Below are 26,987 nucleotides of genomic sequence, written 5' to 3' on the forward strand. Positions count from 1 at the left end.
CATAAGGGTTAGAGGTTAGACCTGTATATAGCATGTCATTTTGAAGAGAAAGGGTTGTTTGTAGATGGTGAGATTATTCTATCAGCAACTTTGGAAAGCCCTGTTCCAGTTTAACAATGCCAGTAAGCATTGATTTGGTTATTAGTTTGCAGAAATTGAAAGAATCCTGGTGGAAATTGGTGCATTCAGTGTCCCTGGGGTAGAGGCATGCATCTCTGTCTGCTACAGCAGTGTTTCCCAAACTTTTTTTCTGGGAACCCACTTTTTCAAAATGGTCAACCATCAAATTTTAAATGAAAACTCCTTTTTTATATATACTTTATTTTAGGACTGCAGGAGTTGCATGCAATGCAGGATGACAACCGCTCCACTTGTCTTAATCTTTGCTAAGTTGCTGGAAAAATCAATGAGTCCAAAAGATGATAAAAAAGATATCCGCACACTTAGATCTTTGCAGTATTCCACCTTATTCTAAGATTTCGGTCTGTCAGACCTCCATCAGAGCATACGTCTGGATATACGTAGGACTGCAGGAATTAACATAAATTTGCTTACATATGATGATGTTCATACTTATATCATTCCTACACTGTTCATACACCGATCAGCCATAACATTAGGTCAGCATGGGCACCCTGACCGGTCTGTGGCTCCACGCAGTCCCATACGCAACAAACTGCAATGCACTGTGTGTTCTGACACCTTTCTGTCGGAACCAGCATTAACTTTTTCAGCAGTTTGAGCTCCAGTAGCTCTTCTATTGGATCGGACAACACGGGCCAGCCTTCGCTCCCCACCTGCATCAATGAGCCTCGGGTCTGACCCTGTCGCCGGTTGACCGGTTTTCCTTCCTTGGACCACTTTTGGTGCTTTAGTCTGACCACTGCAAACCGGGAACATCCCACAAGAGCTGCAGTTCTGGAGATGCTCTGACCCAGTCGTCTAGCCAGCACAGTTTGGCCCTTGTTGTCAAAGTTGCTCACATCCTTACGCTTGCCCATTTTTTCTGCTTCCAACACAAAGTTCAAAGTTCTAAATGTTCACTTGCTGTCTAATATATCCCCCCCACTGCCAGGTGCCACTATAACAAGATGATCCATGTTATTCACTTCAACTGTCAGTGGTCTTAATGTTATGGCTGATCAGTGTATATTTTATAGTGAAAAAGCTAAATTGATAGTGAGTTAGAAAAAAATAGAGCAATAAAGAGAATTACAGGAACAAAAACAAGTACAAGCTTAAAAGATATAAGATAAACAAACAGAAAAAAACATTAAAACATCAAAAATCCTTATATTAGGCTACCTTATAGGTAAACCAGCCATTTTGAAGAGATACACATTTGATAAATCACAACTTTGTTTTTTAAAAACATATACACACGTTAGATAATTTATAAATGAGACCAAATAATTACATTTAAGTGGAGTTAAGACCCTCATTTTTGCCCTCATCAGTAAAACAAACAGAGTGTATACTTGTTATAGGTATGTTATAAGAAGTCTACAATTATCAGAACAATATGAACTTTCAGGCTCCCTCATGTGGCTCAAAGGTGTGCTGCAGATATAAATCTTAAAACACTGGAAGAAAATCTGCAAAATGATTTGAGGACCCACCTGTGGGTCCAGACACAGTCTTTTGGAATGACTCTGCCACAGGGTCTTTTTTAATACTACCACTGGATGGTGCCAAAGTCAGACATTTTTAGATAGCATTCATGAGGACTTTAAGTTACTATATTTCAATGTAATTCAGGCCATAAACACTCAACTATAGGCACTACTAACTGTAATAATATTTAAATCACCTAGATGTCTGAAAATGTTTTCACTTTTCATTAAAATGTAGCCCAGTTTTAACCTGTCTAGATGTATTTTGACATGCAAACTATAAAAACTATGTAAACTGTGATGTGTTAAAAATTAAATATGGTTCAAATATGAAAGCGGAAATTCTTGTAGCTACTCTGGCTGTTTGACCGAAGAGGTTTTGTTGCCCACTATATAAATGTGTCTATTTATTCCTATAAATATGCCCCATCCTAACCCAATTCTGACATTATTTTCTTCATGCATAGGAAGTGAGAAATGGAAATTTAAGGCAGACTATATTTCTTTGCTTTTCATCCAGAGAGAAACCTGAACTGTGCTACAATGGATGAACTCGGTTGGATCCCCAACCGTCTGCCAATATGAGGTAGATTTTCAGGTCTAACATGCACTGACATCATTTGATTATTGAGTAATAATCTCCCAATATGGAAACTTTCCAAGCCCCAACCTTAAAACACCACAATAGATTCAGCTTTTGATTACAGGCTCCGGTGCACAGAAGATGACAAAAAGGTCCAACTGACAAGAGTCATTATTTCTGCTGGGATAAGCAGAAAACTTCTAACCAGAATGCTTCACTTTATTTTATTATTTTAAAGAAAATGAATCAGTTACACGATATCTAGAAACAGTTCAGCCCTTTTGAAGAAAACGGATCATAAAACCACCCAGGTGTGACACCAAAGTATCACTTTCTCTGTTGATGTGGTTTGTGGTTGCTCACAGCAAACCAAACCACCCACACAGCGGCTTTCATTGAAAGTGTGTTTTCATGTGTCAAATGAGAACTGCTGTCACCTAGTGCCTCATACTCGATATTACAATGTTATTGACTCAAATTATCTCAGCAGAGATCTCTGTTGGAGGTGACATTAGGCCACTTCTAGTTTTCAGGAACTCACGGAGACACACTAAATTCTTATAAAAAAATGCATTTAAGGTTCAGGTTGAAATTACATTGTGCAATAAATTAAAGGTACCACCTACTTGAATAAGTATAGTCTGGACTATCCAACATATTGGAAATGAACACAACAAAATGGAGAGAAATTGACAAAAAAAAGTGATTCTTCAAATTGTATGTGACCCACAACTCCAGTAAATGAAAGTTGAGTTCCTTACAATGCCATATACTAATTTCTGATGTATTTATTTAAATTAAAATATGGTATAAATGTTTGGAGCAAGCCAACAGGAGTTCAGGGCATCTACCTTTTAACTAAAATTCAAATTATAAAATTCCTTGTGTTGTTAACTGTATATTACATTAGATAAATGTGTCATGAACTGCTCTCCATCATATTGTGTTTTTTCACAGTTTTTACAATACCCTCTGCTCTATCTATCTATCTATCTATCTATCTATCTATCTATCTATCTATCTATCTATCTATCTATCTATCTATCTATATAATTCATGCAAAGAAAGACACTGTTAATACATGTGAAGGAAAAGTAGCCCTTTTTCTTTTTTGTCTATTTATGCTTAAATTATATGTCATATTTACTGTTCTTTTCTTCTCTTTTTGTAATCGTTTCCTGTAAAGGTACCTTGCTCAAAATAAATAACAATGAAATCAACAAATACATAAAAAAGACTAGTCATAAACAAGAAAACACGTATCTATCTAGATTATGGCAACATCTACTACATTACTAGTACAGTTACAGTAATGCTACATATAAAGAGTAAGAACAACATTTTATTGAGTATACAGGTATAGCTATACAAAACAAAATTTAATTCAAGGATACTGAACTTAAAAACTATAGCAATACATATCATTTTAAAATGAATGCCTCATAAAAAATGGAAAAGCAAAAAGTGAAAAAATATAAAAATTAAAGCTGCGAGCAGCGATGAACCGGCCATCGCCCGGTTCATCATAGCGCGTCGGGGGTACTGGCGGGACGCCGACTGACGCGGCCAGGCATGGTGAAACCGAATCTCTGATGAGCGCCATGACGCTTGTCACAAGACTCTATGACAAATGGTTCACGAGTTATGAAAGGGGCGTGGCTAATGTGTAGGGGGCGGGGATAACAATACCAACTTAACAGACACTCTCTGCTGAGTGATATGACACCTCCCACAAGACTACGACAAACGGTTCAAGAGTTATGAAAGGGTGCGGGGCTAGGAGTATATTTTTTCATGTAAATGTCCTCAGGACTGGACCACCATCATACCTGAGAAATTCGGGGCAGATCGGACTATGTACAGTTGAGCTACAACAACTTCCTGTTTCATGGCGAATGGCTAAAAATGGCCGCAACGCCACGGTCAGGTCGTTGAGTGAAAACTCACCATTTTGATTGATTTTCATCGTCAAGGTCTTAAGATGGTCCTGACCAAATTTAAAGTTGATCTGATTAAATCTGTAGGAGGAGTTCGTTAAAGTACACAGCCTATAAAACGCTAAAAATGGCACATTAAATTCAAGATGGCTGACTTCCTGTTGAGTTTTGGGCATACCTCCCAGAGGCTTTTTTGTTTGTCTCCACATGTTACATCTATCTGCCAAATTTCATACATGTAGGTGAAACTGGAGCGCGGGGCTCAATTTTTCCAATTTCATAGGGGGGCTAGCGAGCCATTTTGCAATAGCCGAGCCCGAGACCCTTAAAATATAAAATTTTTCGCCGCGTATGATAAGTATGCCAAGTTCACCAACTTTTGGTCGTCAAAAACACGATTAATTTGAGAGAAAAAGAAGAAGAAACACTACAGTTTCAATAGGGCCCTCGCTGGCCCGACATTGTCAGTGCTCGGGCCCTCAATATGTACAATATATCTTGTTTTTAAAATGATGAAGTGTCTTCTTCCATTCATCCAACAGATGGCAGGTTTGTCCTTCACATGTAGCCTCAGTTGGAGCAGAGAGGAGGAGGAGGAGGAGGAGGAGGAGGAGGATGCTGTTGGAGCTAAATCAGCGCTGGGACCTGGCTGGCTGAACTGAGCTGGGCTGAGCTGAACTGGGACGAGCTGCTGTATCTGGATGGTTGAGAGGAAAAGATGGCTACCAGAAGGAAGCAGAGGAAGCAGTGACTTCTTTTTGGGAGTAAAAGCATCGTTTAATGTGTGACATATGGATATGCAAGGAGTGCCACACGTAACTGACATATTGGGGGGTTATCATCCACTTTCTAGCCGTAGGATTCTGCTGCGTACTGGTGAGTAGATGACGGATACACGAAGAGAGACTCTGTGGTCTATGGAGCGGCTAGCTGCTAACATGCTAACATGCTAACACTGGCAGGAATGTGCATCTCGGCTAACGGTTAGTTTAACGGTTAGTTTAACGGTTAGTTTTCAAATATAGCAGCATTAACGGGTAGTTTTCAAATATAGCAGCATTAACGGTTAGTTTTCAAATATAACTGCATTAACGGTTAGTTTTCAAATATAGCAGCATTAAAGCTAATGGTAGCATGTCAGCAATAACGTCCACAAATACTTTACTTATCCAGTCTTATTATTATTAAAACACAAACCAGCTTCTTTATTTTGTAGTGTATTTATTGAAGGCCAACGTCACCGTTCAGCTTGACAGTTAGATGCTGCGATGCTAGTCTGCAATCAGCTGGTCGTCAGCTAACTGAAGGTGAGCTAACATTAACATTGATTCTACATTACAGGGTTTTCAATCAGAGTCCTCACAGTCCTCACACTGTGCTGCTGCAATTCATTAGAAGAAAACAGTCACTTGTCATTTTTTGAGAAACCTACTACAGTAATCTCTGAGTAGCCAGTAGTAGTATCTTCTTTTTCCTTTTTAAAATTGTATTCTCTATGTGTGTATGTATGTGTGTATGTATGTATGTATGTATGTATGTATATGTGTGTATGTATTTATGTATATATGTGTATATATATGTGTAGTAGTATCTTCTTTTTCCTTTTTAAATTTTATTCTATTCTTTATTTATTCATTATCATTATTATTTTATTATTATTATTATTTTTTAATAATATTTTATATATAAATATATGTATGTGTGTATGTATGTGTGTGTATTTATGTATATATATGTGTATATATATGTGTATGTGTGTATATGTATATGTGTGTACGTGTATATATGTGTATGTGTGTGCGTATGTGTATATATATATATATATATATATATATATATATATATATATATATATATATAAAATTCTCTTCTTATTATTTCATGACTTATTTGTAGATACTCTCCCTGAGTTGTATTCTCTACAATTTTAATTTTATGTATCCATGATTGAGAATCAGTTAGGTCCTTTGTGGCCAGATGTGGCTGTCTGTGTGTATGTTGTTGTTGTCAGGTATGATTGATTGATGTGTTGTGTCCCGGGTGAGTGTTGTTCAGAAAAACAAAAATGAACTTTCCCTGTACTGTTCTATTGATTATTGACAATTAATAATAAGACCTTTGAAAGAAAACAGTCACTGGGAAAACACACAAGGACGCAGACCGGTGTAGGTTAACCGGGGCACAGCTACAGTTTGTGTGGCGTTGGCTGGATTTATTAGTCAACATTATTATTATGGTTTAAGCAGGGTTGCTGTAACGCTACGACTGGCCAGTAATAGTCTGCTGGTATCAAAGTCACAATGACTGGCATATTTAGTACGATTACATCGGCCCTCTTTTCGTGCTGCTGTGCGCCTGATGTGCAACTTAAAAGTCACCTGTGTGCGTGGCCACTGGCCAGTGCATTGTTCCCGATTACATGGCTGACTGCATGGCTGCCTGTACAGTCACCTCACCACCACCATCACTACCCAACAACAGCAGCTTAGCCTGGCTTGCAGCAGGCTGGGAGGCTAAATGTGTGGTGCAACTAATGTTATCACAAACTTGTGTCATGCTCCTGCAGTATTTACTGTGTCCCTTGGCAGTGTGTTTGTGCTGCTGAGCTACCAGATAGACACAAATCACATGATAGAAATGGTTTTACTTCTGCAAGGTTTTTTATTCCTTGCTAGTAATTATAGACACTGTCCCAGAGCTATGTTGTTATGTGTTTCAGCCACAGCCAACACTTACCTGGTTTCACCACATTGGTATAGTTAGTACCATGAGTCAGATGTGTTTTTTATAGGGCTGTCAATCGATTGTAAAAGGGAGATTTGTCAAGTATTTAATACTCTTATCAACATGGGAGTGGGCAATAGGCTGCTTTATGCAAAAGTATGTGTAAATTAATTATTGGAAATCAATTAACAACACAAGTCAATGACAAATATTGTCCAGAAACCCTCACAGGTACTGCATTTAGCATAAAAAATATATGCTCAAATCATAACATGGCAAACTGCAGCCCAACAGGCAACAACAGCTGTCAGTGTGTCAGTGTGCTGACTTGACTATGACTTGCCTCAAACTGCATGTGATTATCATAAAGTGGGCATGTCTGTAAAGGGGAGACTCGTGGGTACCCATAGAACCCATTTTCATTCACATATCTTGAGGTCAGAAGTCAAGGGACCCCTTTGAAAATGGCCATGCCAGTTTTTCCTTGCCAAAATTTAGCTCAAGTTCGGAGCGTTATTTAACCTCCTTCATGACAAGCTAGTATGACATAGTTGGTACTAAAAAAAATCCTTAGGTTTACTAGTTTCATATGATAACAGTATCTTCACTCTAGCTTTAAAACTGAGCCAGCTACAACCTAAAAATCGCAAGTTGCATTAATGTGTTAAAGATATTAGTGGCATTAAAACGAATCGCCTTAACTTTGACAGCCTTAGTTTTTTATGTTCAGTATCAGGTTGTTTAATTGGGTCTGAGATGCTCTACTGCTGCAACGGCTGTGAGTAACAATTACCTAGTTGTTTCCCTAAATAATTCACTCTGGCGCCTTTAATTTACCCTATTCAGTCACAGTTGATAGCGATGTCATAGATGTAACACGCAGCTCAATTGTTTATCCTGGTTGTCTCATCCTTTTTAAGGTTTCACCTGCCAAAAACAACATCATGCCAACTCTTAACTCTAACTTTTAACTAGCACAGACACAATAATAATAATAATTTGTACAGTCATTTCCTTCCAACAAGTTTAAACGACACCTCTCACAACAGAAACTGGATATTATGAGCTTTATGAGTTTGAGCAAATTGATATTTACTGCAGGGCGACTGCATTGTAAGAACAAACCTCATGCTGTTTTGTCTGGCCCAAAGAATAGAATTTAAATGGGTTATTATTAGCAGACAAATGCAGGTAATTAAAACAGCACAATGACTACAGACAATCAGCATATGAAAGAAAAAAAAGCCTTTTAAAAATATATCATGAAGAAGTTTAGAAAGTAATTATTTAAAAATAAGGGCAATTTCATAAAGTTTAACATTAAAAGACACCTTTAGCTTTATAATTAAAAGCAAAGTTTCTAAATTAGAAATTAATTTTCTTAAATCATTAGATGCACCGTAAATGTTGGTAGCCACTCATCTTTGTATCCAGACTTAGTTTGTCCAACCGTTGCATTGGATGGGTGAAAAAACCAGAGCCACTTTGAAGATTAAATTGTCCGGGATGGTCAAGTTGTTGTAGTCACTCCATTTCAGTATATTTGGCCATATTAACTAATAATTATATTATAACACTTCAAAGAAAAGCAGGGCCAAAGTAGACTGAGAAATGAAAGGCAGCGCCTGTAAGTCTGTTTAACCACCTTTGAAGATAACTGATCATCATTTGAATATCCTAATCTAATATCAAAACCGGATTAGTTAAAGTAGCCGTTGACGTGTGGGCTGCAGAAATTAAGTTTCTTTCTGCACACAGGGCCCGTTGAGCTGGAAGCTCTGATTTTACGTACTTTCAAGTTGTATTTTTTTCTATAGATAGTCGGATGACGGACTTTGTTGGGCACCGAGGACTATGGATAGTGGTGTAAAAGAGCAATAATGTCACATGAAAATTCTCATGAACTATTGGACAAAATAATCATAATATTGGCAACAACATTAAATATGGGTACCTCTAATTAGTTTTTGAAAGCCAAAAATTCAACCCACAAACATCTAAGTTGTTACAATGTTATTTCCAAATCCGCACAATATGTGAACTATGATTGGAATACCTACGAGGTCCTTTTTCCCCACTACAGAAATCAGCTGTTGAGTTCCCATTTTGCTGTGATTTACTGAGATTACTCAAAACCTGCCGGTAGTTGGTGTGATGAAGTAAAGTCATAGCTGTAGCCTCGGGGCCTTCCTTTCTTCTGCTTTTCTCCCACTGTGATTCAATGCTTACAGGCATCGAAACTGAAACTCACCAGGTCAGTCATGTGGCTGGGTTTACTCTCCTGGGCTAAGAAAGAGATTTTTCTTTATTTTCATGTATTTTACTCCTATGTTTTGCAATTTGTTGCTAGTGGACATACAGTAGGTAGTCCAGTAGTACACATTATTTTGATCTGCTTTGTTTGTGGAGTTCCTTGTCATCATGATTACCAGCTGCTTTATATGACGGTTTATTGTGATTAAACATTGCCAAGGTTCTGTGATAGATTAACCGTAGTTAAGCAATATAATATTCCCTTGCTGACACTTTTATTTTAGCCACCATCCAAATGCTGATACATTATGCCCGTGACTGAGGTTTGTGCTTGGCTCCAGAAATTACTTCTAACCAAGTGTAGTCTGGAGATCTTACTTGTTCTTAAAAAGCTATTTGGATATTAAATATGTAAAAGTACAGCTGAATAATTGGGAGTTTACCAGCCCAAGTGCCTGGTAAACAAAAGCATGTTTTGTAACCCAACCCTGATGACCTTTCATAGCCTCAGATTTTGATAAGGGACAGCACATTTTTTAAAATGATGTTCCCTAATTTGTTCATGTCATTGTATGTCAGATAACTAATAGTCATGTTTCAGGCTGCAACTAATGGTTGCTTAATTATCCAATAAGTTATCAATGTCTTTTTGATTAGTTGATTGTTATGTGTAATCAGAGCCCAAAGTGACAAACTGTCAAAATTCTCAAAGTAGGGCTCCCCCTCTTAGTCGATTAGTCGACTAATCGGTCGTTTTGGTCTCCGTCGACTAAGATTTCTTTAGTCGATAAGTTGTTTTTTATGCTTTGTGGCTGGACCGCAGAGGGCCAGCCTTACAAACGCAAAAGTCTCACTGAGTGATGAAGTTAGACGATCGGTCCGCTGAGTGTTGGAGTTTCCTTATTGGCCGTTGCTCTTTCAAAATGAAAAGGCGGACAGGAACAGTCCTTTGTTTACATTTTCAGGGGGGCGTGCCAGCGGTTACACTCACCGGTCAGTAGGGCGTCTCAACACTTTCCATTTATTTTCTATGGAAAGCAGGTCCAGCGCGATGTGTCCGGCTCACGAAACTGGAACCGAGCTGTTAAACTAGGTGATCTAGTTCTAAAATGAAATGAGATTCAGCAGTGGCATAGCCTGTTTCTCCCTTTTAAATGTTTTCAGAAGTAGATTTTGGTCGATTGTTTAGACGGAATAACAGAAAGTTTACGAGCAGGCTGCCATGTTGTTTCCTGTTTGAAATGTCAAGCAGAGAACCAGGTACCAATCAGGTGCATTCCACGATAGGGTACATCACCGCTTGAACAGCTAGTTCAGTGGAACATTATAGACATGACCACTGACTATTTGTGTAACAATTTATCCACAAATTCACAGACTGACCGTACACGGTGCAGACATATGACTCATTTCTAAGAAACTTATGAGCACATTTCTAAAACACGAGATTTAAAGTGGTGTTTTTGTGTGATTCTTTGTGGAGAAACTCAGTTTCACAGATCTGTCGATCAAATCAACTAATTGATTAGTCGACAGTATCGTATGTGTTAGTTGATTAAGAATTTATTTGGTCGAGGACAGCCCTATCTCAGAGTTGTTTGAGGAGGCTCTATCTGAGAAGTTACAGTAATTGTTGTGAATGATTGGGAACTAAAGAGTTTGTTGGAGGTGCTATGGCAACATTTTGAAGAGCGTTACACCTGAGGACAAATTGGAAAAAACAACAACTTGTAGACTGTAAATAAATACGGCGGTTCTCATAAATAGTATGAGACAAAAGCTTTAATCAAAAAAGACTAATGTACACAGACAAACCAAAGATTACCAGCTGAGATTATATTTTTATCTATGTATTAATGCATTTCTCTCTCTGTGGAGGGATGGGAGCAGCAATGTGTATTATGTGCGTTGTGAGGCGCTTGTTATTGATCAAGTGAAGCCACGTAGCTACATTAGAATGGTGTGGATAATGCAGCACAAGGCCAATGCTAACTCCCCTCTCAATGCACCAAGTGAGCTTTCTCAGGCCATGTAAAATGCATCTCATAGAAAGAGACCGCCTGTGTTGTGTGTCTGTGGTGTTTCTCACTAAAGATGCCATATCGCACATCAGACTTCAGTTTCAGTTTACCAGTTGTCGTCTTTCTTGAGACGAAGCAGCGTGCAGTCATAAACCAGGAGAGGATAATTCTTAATTAGCCTCCAGGGAAATGGTCTGCACGTCATGGGAGCCAGCAGAGCGCAGACATAAGTGTCACACACACATATTGTAGCATGCACACGTACTGTGTGTATGTGCACTGAATATTTACAAACATACATACGTTAATGCGCATTTTTTGCACAAGTTAGATATTTGATTACAGTGAGTTAATTCATCCACTCTGGTAAAAGAATAAAGCTGGCAAATTCAGTTTATTTTTTTATTGTTAACAAATCAAATGAAACGACCAGAACCAACAATGAGTTGATCCTACTACAAAAGAAACTATACAAAGACTGATATATTATGTTTGGGAAATCAATAAGTATTGAGAGATGGACCAACATATTGTTGGTTTCGGTATCTTCATGGGATTTGTTGATGGTAAGAAATTTGCAGAATAACTAGGGCTGTCAATCAATTAAAATATTTAATCGCATGATTGGCCATAGTTAATCGTAATTAATTGCAAATGAATCACATTTTTATCTGTTCAAAATGTACCTTAAAGGGAGATTTGTCAAGTATTTAATGCTCTTATCAACATGGGAGTGGACAAACATGCTTGTTTTATGCAAATGTATGTATATATGTATTATTGGAAATTAATTAATAACACAAAACAACAAATATTGTCCAGAAACCCTCACAGGTACTGCATTTAGCATAAAATATATGCTCAAATCATAACATGGCAAACTGCAGCCCAACAGGCAACAACAGCTGTCAGTGTGCTGACTTGACTATGACTTGCCCCAAACTGCATATCATAAAGTGGGCATGTCTGTAAAGGGGAGACTCGTGGGTACCCATAGAACCCATTTTCATTCACATATCTCAAGGTCAGAGGTCAAGGAGACCCCTTTGAAAATGGCCATGCCAGTTTTTCCTCGCCAAAACTTTGGGCATGTTTGGAGTGTTATTTAACCTCCTTAGCGACAAGCTAGTATGAGACGGTTGAAGCTCTAGGCCCGCTACAACCTAAAAATCACAAGTTGCGTTAATGCATTAAAGAAATTAGTGGCATTAAAACAAATTTGCATTAATGCGTTATTATTGCGTTAACCTAAGAATAACGGCAGCGTTATCCTTTAATGATTGGTTTTATTTACATCTGCAGTAGTTTGTGAATTACAGCCATTCATCCAAAACAAAAGCCTCTACCTTTGGAGGTTGTATTATAGCATTTCCTACTAATTTTTCCATATGTGTTTAAGCTGGTTATGTCAGGGGATAGATCATACTGTATATGAAACCGGAGTAATGGCTAATTTGATGTATGTTGTCATGGTTGTGGTGTTTCACTGGCTAGACTGAACTGAAGGAGAGATATTTTTCCAGCTCTGTTTATTGCTGGAGTTTAATTGGCTGTGATTTTCACAGACTTTGCTCCACCAGCCACTGGATGGTAATAACTGTAATGTTTGTGATCACATGTGTGGTTTATGGTTATTAGTGTTGATCAACAAAACTATTTTACTGAATTATTCATGAACATTTTGGACTCCATTGTCAATTTGTCACATACTGAATGGAAAAAATGTCATGCATGATTAGTAGCTGTCAAGTTGGCATAATAAGTGCGGTTTTAGGCAGAGAAGAAGAGCTCAAATCCCATCGAGTGATTCAAGTTTTGTGAGAACCCCTCAGGCTGTTCTAACACAACAGGTCTCAGGATGCAGTTAAGCTTCTGCTACTGCAGATTGTTTCTCTTTCCAGTGCATATTCAACCTTGCCGCTGGTGGTTATGTTGAGTAGGAGATTGTATAGCAGGTTCATTCAAGTGAGGTGGATGATCTGCTTCCTCCCGCTGGCCTCATTTCCATATGGCCCAGTGTGCCCCTGCTGGAAACCACACTTCAGTGTCTTCCTAGTGAACCAGAAGACTCCGTGGTTCTCAGGATGTTCCACTACAGTTTCTAGTAGAGGGTTTCTCAACTTTTTTCTTGTTTTTGGTCAGGAATTCCAAAATCAAAGCAATTAAATAGCTGTAATGTGAATTTTGAGTATGACAAACTCATTCTGTAGGGCAGCAAGTAACGATTATTTTCATTGTCGAATAATCTGATAATTAGGGATGCACCATATGGATGTTTTCAGCTGATACTGATAATTACCTGTTTCTCATGGCCGATACGATAAGATAACTAATCATTTCTAGGGCTTTCCAAGTTAACGCCATAATAACGTGTTAACACAACCTATGAAACTAGGGAATCTAAATTGTGATATCTGATGATACATTTTTTCCGTACTTGCCAACCATGAGACCTCAAACAGGGAGGATTTTGAAACCATAGCTGGGGATCTGAGGGTCCTCCCCCAGAAAGTTTCAAAGACTTTGTTTCCTGCATTCTGGTGACTTTTAAAGAATGAAAATAGTAAAATAATAAGTGCACTGCAACAAATGAAATTATTTTACTTTTAATTCTAAGGAAAGAAAACTGAATAATTCGCCCCTCTGGCGTGAACTTGTATGAATCTCTGGCGTAAACCAATATTCATCAGTTTTCATTCATTCTTAGTACTCTCCGTTTCTCTCTCCATCTCTCACTCACTGAACGTCCTTTCAGACACAACGCGACAACAGCACCACTGCTCTCTAAAAAACCTGTTTTTATAGACCAAACAACTCATCGCCTAATTGAGAAAATAATCAAGAGGTTAATCAACAAAGAAAAATAATTGTTAGTTGCAGCTCTAGTCTGAAGTCCTGATAATGCAAAGTTAATGTGAAGTCACTGAGCCTGGATGTAAATAATGACGCTGAAATCCCCATAAGATGAATTATTTAATGGTGCTTACTACTGTGGGTTATGCATGGCCCCCTCCTTTTCTGGTCTAAATGGTATGTTCCTTTTGCTGTGATGGCGGTAGCCCCCCTCCACCCTCCCACACACACGCAAACACTCCACCACCCTCCCCTCCTCTTCCTCCAAAGCCCTGTACACCCCACCCGGTGTCAGGGGGGGATCAGCTGTGCCAGTCCCGGCAGGCCACACACACACACAGCACGCTGGCTGGCGAACAAAGCCCCTGGCACTGCCAACGAAGACAAGCCATGCCTCCGCGCTTAGCCTCTCCTCTTTTCACGCCGCCGTGAGGGGAAGGCATGACACCATTGTCACCGCCTCTCCTTATCAGAAAGACGCCAGTTTTTAAGAGAAGAGGAGTCGGTCTTGGTGTATAGTGGAGTATTTTTTTTGTCTTTTCCTGCTGCTGATGAGTTGAGATGCTGGCGGAGCGCAGAGAGAACAGCAGGTAGGGAGAATCAAGAGCTGGGTGCTGAGCTTGTCTCCGCGGTGACCGGGAGTTTGTTTACTGTTATTGGCGAACCTGACCTTGGTGTATACAGTATAGCATGTTTATTGTTGTTATTGATGGATAAGAGTTGCCTCTCAATGAGTCATTTACATGTATACTTCACATTTAAGCAGTTTGGTAAACGCTTACATCCAGAGCGCAGTCGCGTAATAAGTCTCTATTACCATCATTACCACCATCGAGCGGAGAGGGATGCAACAGTCGGAGGTACTGTATGTAACAAAATACCCTGATGTCTCTAGAGCCATTGTGTGCTGGATAAAAAGAAGCAAGAGCTTGCTAGGGTTACATTTAACTTTACAACAAGTGTATAGATCACAACGGTGTTGACTCATTATTTTTTTAGACATTTGATTCCTTTTGGATATATTTTTTTGTAGTTTCTTGAAACTTTAGATTATGAAATGCCTCCATTACAAACAACAAGTGAATAGACGGAGAAGTAGGCACCTCTGATGGAACAGAAAGAAACATTACAAAGACCGTCTTCGGAAATAATGAAGAGAGCAAAATGGCAGAGAACAGCTTGGCCCACAGTAGACCACATTTGTCCAATTGGACACAAATCATTGTTATATGAAGGACAGATCTTCAGATTCTGTGAAAACGTTTCCCATGGGGTTGTAGCTCTCCTCAGGGTTGAAATTGTACATTATGGACCACAACACGTACATTTAAAAGGGTAAATATATGGAAATGTGTAATATTAATGTGATGAATTCAATGTGTAATATCAATATGACTATTATAGTTGTAATTAAAAACAATTTGATTCAACAGACACATCCTTTTTTTTATAATTTTAATATATATTTATATATATATTTATTAATATAATTAAATTTAATATATATATATTTCAATTAATTATTTTTTTAATTATGTAACATTTTGTTACATACATAATATAATATATACTTAAAATAATACATAATATACTATGGCATATATATATAATATATAATACATATATTGCATACATATACAAAATCATTTTCAATACAAAAAAACCCCGAACAAAATCCTCCAACCTGCGTAATATTTTGTAATTATATAATTTGTTTTTGTAATTATGGTTGTTGACAGCCAGTAATTTATGTATGAGACCCACTTGTTGTCATGGATGTCATTCAATGAACACATTACTGCAAAAATATTGGCTAAGCAACATTACTTTTTGTCTTCCAGTCACAATAGCTGCTGCACCTCAACGTTCATCATTTACAGTGATAAATGTTTATCTGCCAGAACAGCTGGGAGGAGAAACACCGGTAGAATTCAGCAGCATTTGGCTTGTGGCTGGTGGTAATAGCCCGTGATGATGACACCCCAGGCCCTGCTTACTGGAGGCCTAGATAGATATCCAGTGAGGAGGCTGTCAGCTCTGGTCCTGTCCGGTCTTGTTTGGCATTAGATAATTTCCTGTCCTTCTGGTTCTTGTTACACTCACACAAGTCATGCATCAGCTGTTGATGCTTCAGCAGTTAGAAGCGGCTCTATTGCAGCTTTGTCGCTCTAAATCCATGATGCTTCGATTTCTGTTTTAGTAATGATGATTTTAAAATGTCTCAGGGTGTCAGAAGAATATTTTCTATGCCTTCCAGAGGTTTGTCAGCAAATAAAGAGAGGTATCTAATGGTAGGTGATGTGTCACAGTGGCTTGCAGAGGAGACAGCTTATTAAGCTGACACGCCAGCTGGTTTGTTTACACAGGACCATCTGAGAAGCCGTCATTGGAAACTGTTTGGAAAAAGGGCAGGCACTCTCAAAAAGGTGATTGGATGAACCATCTGTCAATCAAACTCTTACCGAAGCCAGTTGGGAGAAGAGCGAAAACATCTTCTCCATCGAGAAAGTGACGTTCTTTGCTCTTCTTTAAATGAAGAAATACTCTGCATGGTTGACATATTTTTGTAGGCCAAGGAGGAAGTTGGCATCGCCCTGGTTCCCTCGACAAAAAGCCAACGGGATTTTTCCATTGCGTTTTGGATTATTGCAGAAAATAAACTCTGTGGCAAACAAACATTTACGAAACTTATATGTTTTGTTCCCCAAGATAATCTCCACAAATGAACACCACTTTTATGATTTTTGAAGTGTAAATGCAATCACCAGAAGTAAAAAGATAACGTTAGGCTATAAACGAACTACACCACGGTCGCATGAGCGCGAGTATACACAACGAGGCTGTAAAGGCGGACGAGTCGGCGTGATGGCGTTTAGTAGTGTCATTCAGCCACTTGTTAGCAATCGCCTTTTTTAAGACGCGTAAAAGCTTCAAAATTCACAAGTGGGATATTTACTGACATATTTTATGTCGTAGAACAAAACGTTAAAATCTCTTCAGCTTGTTTTAACCACAGACCTTATTTCAGGTATCTAAATAAACTAAAACCTGTTCAAAAAACCCACTGACTTCCAGACGAGGGAACCGTAAGTGCTAAAATGCTAACACATCTCTGGGTTTTAGGACTCATTCCTGTAACAGTCACCTCACCATGTCGTAGCGTCCCACACACATAAACCACGCCCGTAGTAGCCAGTAGCTCCTTGCAGGACGCTGATTGGCCCGATCACTGGCTGGCCGGACACAAACGCATTACTTGAAGCTTGACAAGATGGATTTTCGTGTGATATTGTGAGAATCCATCTGCCGTGCAAGTCAAAAATGTAGCAGCATTTAGCTGGAGTTTGGTGTGAATTCGCCACCCTGCCTACATAGTCTTTTATTTACTTCAAATTAGCATTTTCAGTTTTTATCTAACTCCTGTCAACCCAGTTTTTTCTCCTCTGTGGAGCTCCACAGCTTCCACCTACCCCCGTAAACTGTCAGGCAGGAGACGTTTCTGTGATTACATCACTTTCTCCAGAGGAACAACCACACAAGCCTTTGAAGAGCTTGGCTTTTTCCAGGGCACTGGCTGCCTTCATCTCCCAGGAGTTGGTGCGAACTCTGTGAGACGTTCATTGAAGCTGGCGTCCGCTTAAAGAGAATGCTTTGAAAAAGACTGGAGGGCCAAGAAAGCAAGCTCAGTTCCCTTCTGCATAGGAGTTGACATTCCATTGATGCCATTGACTCATTTTCTTTGGTTCGGCCAAGACAAGACATGGTTTGATGCAGTTTTCCCTTAAAACTGTGTTGGTTCTGACTGTAGCATAGCAATGATCAGAATGTTGTTTTTTTTCTGTCTAGTACTCTTAAAAGGATCATTAGCTTTAAGTTGATAATCACTTGTATGAGGATGGTGCTGCGGTTTTCTAATCCTCATCAAAGCTGCTATCTTAATCCTCTCTGTTATGTCACTTCTTCCTGAGGTAGGTTGAGTATGCAGTGAGCTGTCTGCTTGCATTGGTCCACTGCTAGACATTCAAACTCACATCAGGGCAGAGAGACCAGCAAGGTATAAACTTGTTTGCTTATACATGAGACCGGCACATATAGATGCATCTCAAAAAGTCAAGGCTACGCCCCCTTTTGGGGAAAGGAAAACAGAAGATCCCATAGACTTCAATGGAATTTGACGCGTATTTGAATTGTAATTTTGACACATTTTTATGCATTCAACATTCAGCATAGCGTTATTACTATTACCGGTTTGTTTAAAGTAGAAGTTTGGAGACGTGTTTCAACTTCTTCTCTTTACTCAGTTACCGTCTATGAGGGACACGGGATTGTTTGTGGTGGTCATGAGAGCCTACTCTGGATGACGTATTGCCGGTCTGATGTATATTAGGATATAAAAAAAATTCTGTGTCAGACAAAGCTGCTGGGAGATAACAACAGCATCATGTTGACGCTGTGCCAGGAATCTAAATTGCTCAGTTTCTCTGAACTGTTCCAGCGTCCTTCAGGTACATCCATTCTCTCACGACACATTTTGGATCAACAGATAAGTTGGCCTCGTATCTCTGAAGGAAGTACTTTGTTGCCAAAGGTGTGGGCATCTTGTTGTTTTTCCTGGCTACGTTTCCAGATCTGAAATTAAAAATGGATCATATTAATTTAGAAAGAAACACTTGAGATATAGTACTCCCCAAACCCTGCCGATATGTTTTATATCCAACATTGTTTTTATGCAGAACTCCCTATAACATCAACCAGTAATATCAGTATTTGTATTATGGGTCGTTTTAGTCTTAGTCAACTAAGATTTCTTTAGCCGATTTGTCATGTTTTAATGCTTTTTTTCATGCTGAATGACTTATTTCCAAGAAACTTGTGAGCACATCTCTGGTAAACGAATGTCGATTAAATCAACTAATTGATTAGTCGACAAAATTGTATGAGTGTTAGTTGACTAAGAATTTAGTAAAACCTTAGCAACTTGGTTAGGGCTAACTATTATTTTAATTGTTGATTTATCTGTTGATTATCTTCTTGATTAATCAAACAGATGTTTGGTCTATGAAATGTCAGAAAATGGTGAAATATGTCAATCAGTGTTTCCCAAAGCCCAAGATGACGTCCTCAAATGTCTTGATTTGTCCACAACTCAAAGATATTCAGTTTACTGCCACAGAGGAGTAAAGAAACCAGAAAATATTCACATTTAAGAAGCTGGAATCAGAGAATTTTGACTTTTTTCTTAAGAAATGACTCAAAACGATTAATCGATTATCAAAATAGTTGGTGATTAATTTAATAGTTGACAACTGATCGATTAATCAATTCATTAATGTAGCTCTAATCTTGTTTATCGTCCAAATAGTGTATTCAAATGAGAACAGACGGTGATTTAATACTATTTTTCATTGTACAGATAATCAGTTATACACATCTGAGACTACTAGAGTGTGTCCAGCTACTGCCTAGCACATATGCTATTTTCAGTCCAGACTGGACAAATAAGAGTTACCATCTCTTCCGAGACGAAGCTTCAAAGCTAATCAAAACCAAAATGTGTCTTTCAGGTAAAGCCATACTCCTCCCTGAGATATTAATCAAGTAAAGCTGCACCAAGACAGTAATTTGTGCAGCCAAATTTAATTTCCATGTGTCTTTTGACCGCGCCTAAGAACCTAGTGCTGAAAGGGAGGTACACACAGGACTTTAAAGGATGTATCCTATAGGCCTGGATTGTGTGTTTTCATGACACTCATTGCTTACCAAAAAGGTGGAGTGAGTTGTAATCCTGCGTTTGTCTGCGGATCACCCGCCTCTCCTTTTGTTGATTTTCCAGCCTCAGCCTTATGCTGAGTCGTATGACATGTGTTTGCCCCAGTTTGTGGTCCCGGCCCTGCTGCGCTCCGACTCTACCATCCTCCCAGCAGCACTCTCGTCTGCTTCAGTGACTCTCTGTTACATAGGGCCCAGTACACCAGTGATAACAGTCAGCATTGTTCAGAGATAAATGCTGGCTTTGATCTGAGGTAGCGCTACATTATAGTACAAAATAGATAGGTAGGCTATCTCAGCTTGAATACAGCTTAAAGGATATTTCCAGTTTGTTACAATAATCTTTTGTTCATTTCTGTTGGTTAAACGAATGTTTGCCAAACCTATTTTGATGATAAAAGGAAGGCCAACATTATTACAAGCTGTCCTTTGTAAATATCCATCACAGTTTATAGACTGACTTTGTGGTGATTCAATTTATTTCCACTTACCGTACTTACTTTAGGTGTGCATGAACAGTTTTTCTGTGCAAATATGGGTTTATTACTGACATTTAAGGAGTGCTTGTTTTACTTTTACTTTTAATTCCGTCTTAATCAAACTCTGGTGCAGTTCAACCCCTGGTGCGGTATGTTTGGGCAGTTCAGCTCAGTAATCGTACTCCGGTGTGGACCAAAACAACCGGACCGAGACTTGAGACAAGTGGTCTCGGACCGTTTCCAAACAAGCCAAAACGTAGGCTGCCTGCGCCAGCATATGGTGAGGTGGACACAGGTAAGAGACCTGGACTTCTGCAGAAGTCCGATGTTTGCTTGACATCTGGGCCAAACAGAACATACAGAATAAGCTAAATAAAATCCACAAAAATAGTGACCTTTTATAAAGTCATTTCAGATAAACTGGAGGAGAAGGGATCCGTGTACACCGTAGATCAGTGCCGAGACAAAATGAAAAAACTTCAACAGCAATATGTCAAAGTCTGTGATTCCCTGCATAGAAGTGGCAGCTCTCGAGACAAAAAAGATAAATTACTCTTTTGTGCACGCCTCTCAGCAACTTATTTTTTTTATATGACCGGCTTTTTTATTGAACTATCGAACTAGACTGAAGTATCACTTTCACTCTGATTTGGGCTAACCAAACGAACTATGGCTTTTGAAAGCGCCCCAAGTGGTAGCTAATTTGTCCGAACTGTTGGCTTGTTTACAACCTGTCTGAATTACTTTATATTATTTTGGTGACGACAATGTTATCATAACCGATAGAAATGATGTCAAAATCTATTAAAATAAGATCCAGTGTTTCCCCCTCTGGAAAAGCTTTTGAAGGATGTGATCATTAGTCAGTCACCTGCTGAGCTCAATGACAGATCTGTTCTTGTTAATAATGTAGTTACCAGATGACAAAACAGTTGCCTCACTCAAAAATGACGTTGCCCTTGCTGTGTGATGTAACCCCACCGCTGTTAATTTCCCTGAAGCTTGATAAGCCTAATAATTGTTTGATTTAATGAAAACATTAGCGGCGTCTAACTTGTGATTGTGGTTGTTTTTATTTCATGGAAACAAACCAAAGATTTAGATAAAGACAATGCACTTAATTTTGCATATTAGAAATTATTCTGTCAGTTCTCATGAATAACCACAGAATTGTCCAGGTTAGAATCAGGATCTATTTTTAAAATTTCACCAAGTTTCAGTTCCACTGATCCTCTTCACGTATATCCATATCTCTAAAGAATCTCCCACCGGTTTCCTGTCTTGATTTTCTTTTTCATATAGTGAAACTTTCAACTTTAAACAGTGACTCAGGAACCGGGCCCACTGGGCTGGATATTTTTAAACCGGCCACAGACTAACTGCTTCTGCTTTTGGAATCTCAATTTCTGACATCCAGCAAGATTTTCTCCTTGACTGGCAGCTTTTCAAGCGGCTCGTCTGTGGCTCAGCCTGAGTTTCCATTTTAACAGCTGAAGCCTGGCTTTTCTGCTGATGCTGCTGAGGCTAGTGCATGTTGATCACTTCATAACCCCACTGCTGGTGTGCAGTAGATCTGTGTCTCTTTGTTTTACTCCTACCAATCATCCAGTGGAGGGTTTGTTTTATTTATGATAAGAACTTTAACATTTGCCATGGATTATTATGTTATGAACGAGAGGCAAAGGACAAACATGATGCGTGTGTCGACACAAAAAGGGGAAGGATGTTAGCAGTGCAGAGAGCTGATTTGGCTGCTGAGAATAGCTCCTCTCATCAGTGTTATGACACGCCAAGATGGTAATGAACTTGTTCTTTCACACACTTAATCTTAATAAGACGCGCTGAGTATTAATACATATTGATGCCATGGTTACTTCTCACCGATGAGCTTCAGTGAACTGTTTGATAGAAAACCAGATGTCATTTAGAGCTCCGCGGCTATTAAAACATAGTCAACAGGTAAGATAGTGAATGTGTCTGGTGAAATGGGTGTTTTCAGCCACATATACACTGAATAATTTTCCTCTTTTAGTACAGCAATTTCCTGTTCTGACTATAACACATTTATGAGTCTCAGTTTCTAATATGCAGTCAAAAATCAGGAGTCATTTTCTTCTGAAAACAAGCAGACCCTGGCTCTGTGGAAAACTTTCTAGGTCGGCTTACACTGCACAAATGTGCAGTTAGCAGTTCATTTTGGAAACCGTTTTATGGCGTTGTTTGTTGATTATGAGCATCTCAGTTGGCTTACATTAAAAGCAACAAAACAAAAAACGAATAAATATTTAATTGTATGCCGGCATATAAACAGCAGTAGCCATTGAAAACATCTGCCCTGGATGCATCTGTTCACGATCAGTCCCACAGTAATTGCAGAAAATGTATTTATTTTTTCAACTTTATAGATTCCAACTAGATAAGTTTAACTTTTAGTTTAAAGCATCAACAGTGTAGTTAATCAGACACTGTCGTACAGCTTCCTGTGGCTGAAAAGGTCTCATGTTCTGCAGTCACTTCCTCTTATAAATGGAGCGAAAGTGAAGCAGTATAGTGTGTTATCAGTCAATATAGAGAAGTGTTTTTTTTTTTTAGCCTTAAACACTTTGACTGTGTCTGCATAATGAACATGCACTGTATCTTTGACCTTTGCTATTATTAGGGCTGTCAAAGTTAACACGATAATAACTTGTTAACGCAAATTTGTTTTAATGGCACTAATTTCTTTAACACATTAAACCAAGCAGTCTGTTGGAGCTTGTAGCGGGCTCAGTTTTAAAGCTAGACTGAAGATACTGGTATCATATGAAACTAGAAAACCTAGAAAGGGATTCATTGGTACCAATGGTGATATCAATGTCATACTAGCTTGTCGGAAAAGAGGCTAAACAACACTCTAAACCGGCAGGGCCATTTTCAAAGGGGTCCCCTTGACCTCTGACCTCAAGATATGTGAATGTAAATGGGTTCTAAGGGGACCCACGGGTCTCCCCTTTACAGACATGCCCACTTTATGATAATCACATGCAGTTTGGGCCAAGTCATAGTCAAGTCAGCACACTGACAGCTGTTGTTGCCTGTTGGGCTGCAGTTTGCCATGTTATGATTTGAGCATATTTTTTATGCTAAATGCAGTACCTGTGAGGGTTTCTGGACAATATCTGTCATTTTTTTCTGTTGTTAATTGTTTTTCAATAACAAATTGGACATACATTTGCATATAGCAAGCATATTTGCCCACTCCCATGTTGAATCTCCCTTTAAGGTACATTTTTAACTGAAAAATAATGTGATTAATTTGCGTTTAATCGCGATTAACTATTGACAATCATGCGATTAGATATTTTTATCGATCGGCAGCCCCAGTTATTATATATTCTTAGATCTTTTTTGCTTCAAAAGTGGAATTTATCCCCTCAGAAATCCGTTAAATTCACCTTCATGTGTAATCTAGATCAGTGAGCATGCAGTGAAATGGGACTGCTACAATTTACAATTGGATGCCTGTCAGTTAAAACAAAAATCCCTTGTCACATGTTCTCCAAACTTTATCAGTGTCTGCAGCAGGCAGTGGTATAATGTTGTTGTTTTGGAAGGATATATACTGTAGGGCTTGCTCTAATGCCTTATCTCAGACGGGCAGAGCTGGTGGTGAGTAAAAAGCTGAATTGTTGAGTATATCGCTGCCAACACAGGCTGTATTGTAAATGTCAAACCCTGAGCCTTTCAGGTCTTGTCTCATTTGATCTCCATCATGTGTCTAAAATCAACCCAACAAGAACATTTCATAAGAAAATAACCACAAATCGGGGGGGATGAAGCCCAAATCATTGATGTGACAGAGCTAATTATGCAACTCAAAGCATTACTATGGCAAAGCAAAGCACTAACCAGGTGAAGAGGCTCAATCCCTCGAGACTATGCATGCTAAAAACATATGCACACACTCACGGTCAGGCACTTTAGATAAAAGAGTACCAAATGGTGCCGTTTGAGTGTGAGTTCACGCAGAGGGCAGCCCTGCTGTGTGGGCAAAACGAGTTACTGAAGCCTTCAGTCTGGAGTAATGCTGTTAGTGCCACAGATGCCACGTTCCTGTAAATCAGAACAACACTTGGAAGGCGTCTTTGTAGCCGTCTGTCCCCTGCCATCATGTTTCTTTACACGTTCTCTCCCTCTTTTATGACAGTCTTTAAAGGAATGAGAGGGACGAGGTGAAAGCAGATGAGGGTTGTGGAGCTGCCAGCCGGGGCAAAGCAGACCTTGAACAAGAAAGCACTCGATAAAGGGCAGGCCTCTGGGAACACCTAGTAAACAATCAGCGTCGTACTGCATTGGTGATAATAGTTAGGAAACAGTGACAGTGTGGTCTTTTGTGCTAAGGGAAAGGTCATCAAAAGAGTTTGTTTTTCCTTGTTTGGAGCGATTTTGTCCAGTAAATATTGTGTTTCAATGATGGTAGGACTCGAGAAAAGGTTACTGGCTCACCGAAATCAGCGTTTCTTCCTCTTGGGAATGAGAATTTAAGTCCAATCTGGCCATTCAATTTCAGTATCTGTGTCACAAATAAATGAACGTATGGATTGATTGACTAACAATGATTTGGAGAATATTGTGCTAATTAGAAAACCACAAACATTTCAATGAAAATGTGTACAAAATAGACACCAGAACAGAACACTGTTGGGCTGTTGTTTTCATCAGGAGAGGAAACGCACAGAGCCAACAGCACAAGGAGGAGCATCCTCTGTCACATTATTCAAAAATAATATGTATTTGGCATGAAGTCAAGTCTAAAAACTACTGTAAAAATACCATAATATCTCCCGCATAACAGTAGATTCAATTCTCTATACGGCCAACAGACAGAGACGCTTGCCAAGAGTGAATTAGCCTCCTCAGAGGGGCTCCTACCCTGAGGGTGGCTGGTTTGAATCCAGATTTGTTCAGACTTCCCATAAGTGGCTGCAGAGAGGGAATGAAAACTACTTTCTGAGGTGCTATTGGGCAGAGACTTTAGAGTGGAGCATGATGCGGAGAACAACCAGGTTATACTGACAGATTTCAGGGAATGTGTGGCATAAATGGTTATGTGAATGAGGGCAACCATCATTACAAAACAGGTTCCCCAGTAGGGATGTGATGGTGAGAAAATGTTCCCACCGGTTAATAAACTTGTGACAACACCAGTGTTACCGATTACACCGGACATTTTACAAGAAAAGATGACACTCAATATCTGTAGAACACTTACTTTGATCTTTAACGTCGGGTGGCTGTGTGTCTGGTCTCTCAGGTAGAGCTTTTGCTGCAGGGCCTCAGGTTTCCAACCGGCGCTGCTCTGCTGTGCACATCGGCTGTGACCGCTCCGTCCTTCTCACGGCGATTACCTCATTAATGTTATGGTTCCCTTATAGCATCGGCCAACCACCATGTAACACTGGTAACATCGGTAACACCGACTACCGCGGCAAGCCTATTCTCCAGTGATCTGTGTTTGTTACCAAGTAGCACAAGAACTTGTATCTGCTCAGGGATTCCTGGATGTTGTGTAGGAAATTCACCCTTTGGCTTATTCTGACAGACATTACCTGTCATACATAATGTAATATGTACATTTAAAGTCATTTTTCAAACAAAAATGTTTAAATCTATGAGATTGCAAAACTTTATACCTGACTGGTATATGTGGAGAACCTACTAGGCAGTGAATTAACAACCTATTTAAACCCTGTGTCTTGTTTTGGCTGGCTTGCAGACTGTACCCTACAGGGGCAAAGTTCAGAGGCATAAACTGTGAACTATACAGAAAGTAGCCATGTTTCTGTATCAGAATTGTCCTTTTGTGACTACTGGTCCAAAACAAATTTTACTAGCCGTTTGGAACTTAGTTGGTATTCATTTTGAAGTCCTTCCTGGTTCTTTGCATTATTTAGTTATTATATATTATTTATTAAATTATTTTAGGGTTCTGTCATCTTTTATTAGATGGTAGAAATTGACGGGAAAGAGACACGCGATGGTGGGCTTTGAACTAAAGGTGTCACAGTTGCTTTAATTGCTTTCCCTGTAGCCATAAAACCAATTTGTTAAACGCAGTGACTTTTATGAGCTTTTAATTTGAAGCTTTTTGTTCACTGTAACAAAAAATTCAAAAATCTTTCATCGCATTTATTTTTGGAACTAGAGGGCAGGGCCTCTTTTGTCAATGTCTAAAGAAAGAGAGAGTAATCCGCTGTGAGGAGTGCACTTCCTCCTCTGGGAAAAGAGGGACTACATGGTAGACTGTCATGTCTCCTCACCGTCCCTGGTGCTGGCTGACTCTCTGAGAGGACTGGAGCTGAACTGTCAGTGCTTTTTAGTTAGAGATGTAGCCTTGGCTGGAACGTTTTATATATACCTGATGTTTAGATGAAAAGGAAATCCCATTGTCTGAGCACATGTCTTATACAATGCAGTAATTTACAGCAGCTGTTGAATCTCCACCTTTACAGTATGAAAGCGTCCAAGTCTAAGAGCCAATGTGCCTCGACGATGTAACAAAATGTACTCGATAGTGGTTATTTACTGTATGATGGAGAAGTGCTAGGAAAGGAAACAAGAAGTTGAGAGGTTTTTACATATTTCATTTAGCAGAATAATGTGATTTTTCTCCCCCCTTTTAATGTCAAGTGTCCCCAGAAGCTCATACTCTATCATCTGGGGAAAATAAACGAGAAATGCTTTTTCTCTTTCTCCCTCAACCACCACTGTGTCCG

The 26,987-nt window shown here is 39.2% G+C and overlaps 1 protein-coding gene across 7 annotated transcripts in view; it reads left to right on the top strand.

Annotated features, from left to right (window-relative positions):
* The first annotated feature begins 4,733 nt into the window (after window positions 1-4,733).
* The window catches only part of wdfy3 (WD repeat and FYVE domain containing 3), a 117,961-nt gene continuing 95,707 nt past the window's right edge, over window positions 4,734-26,987 (top strand). For 3 of the 7 annotated variants that reach the window (XM_074639441.1, XM_074639443.1, XM_074639446.1), the window contains exon 1: window positions 14,292-14,574. In XM_074639441.1, the coding sequence (XP_074495542.1) occupies window positions 14,546-14,574 (29 nt within the window). In that variant the 5' untranslated portion in view covers window positions 14,292-14,545. Of the gene's footprint in view, window positions 5,010-14,291; window positions 14,575-26,987 lie in introns of those variants that run through there. The other 4 variants (XM_074639442.1, XM_074639445.1, XM_074639448.1 and 1 more) reach the window with 2 other exon arrangements.

The sequence above is a fragment of the Sebastes fasciatus genome, chromosome 6, assembly GCF_043250625.1.
Source record: "Sebastes fasciatus isolate fSebFas1 chromosome 6, fSebFas1.pri, whole genome shotgun sequence".
Taxonomy (NCBI): Eukaryota; Metazoa; Chordata; class Actinopteri; order Perciformes; family Sebastidae; genus Sebastes; species Sebastes fasciatus.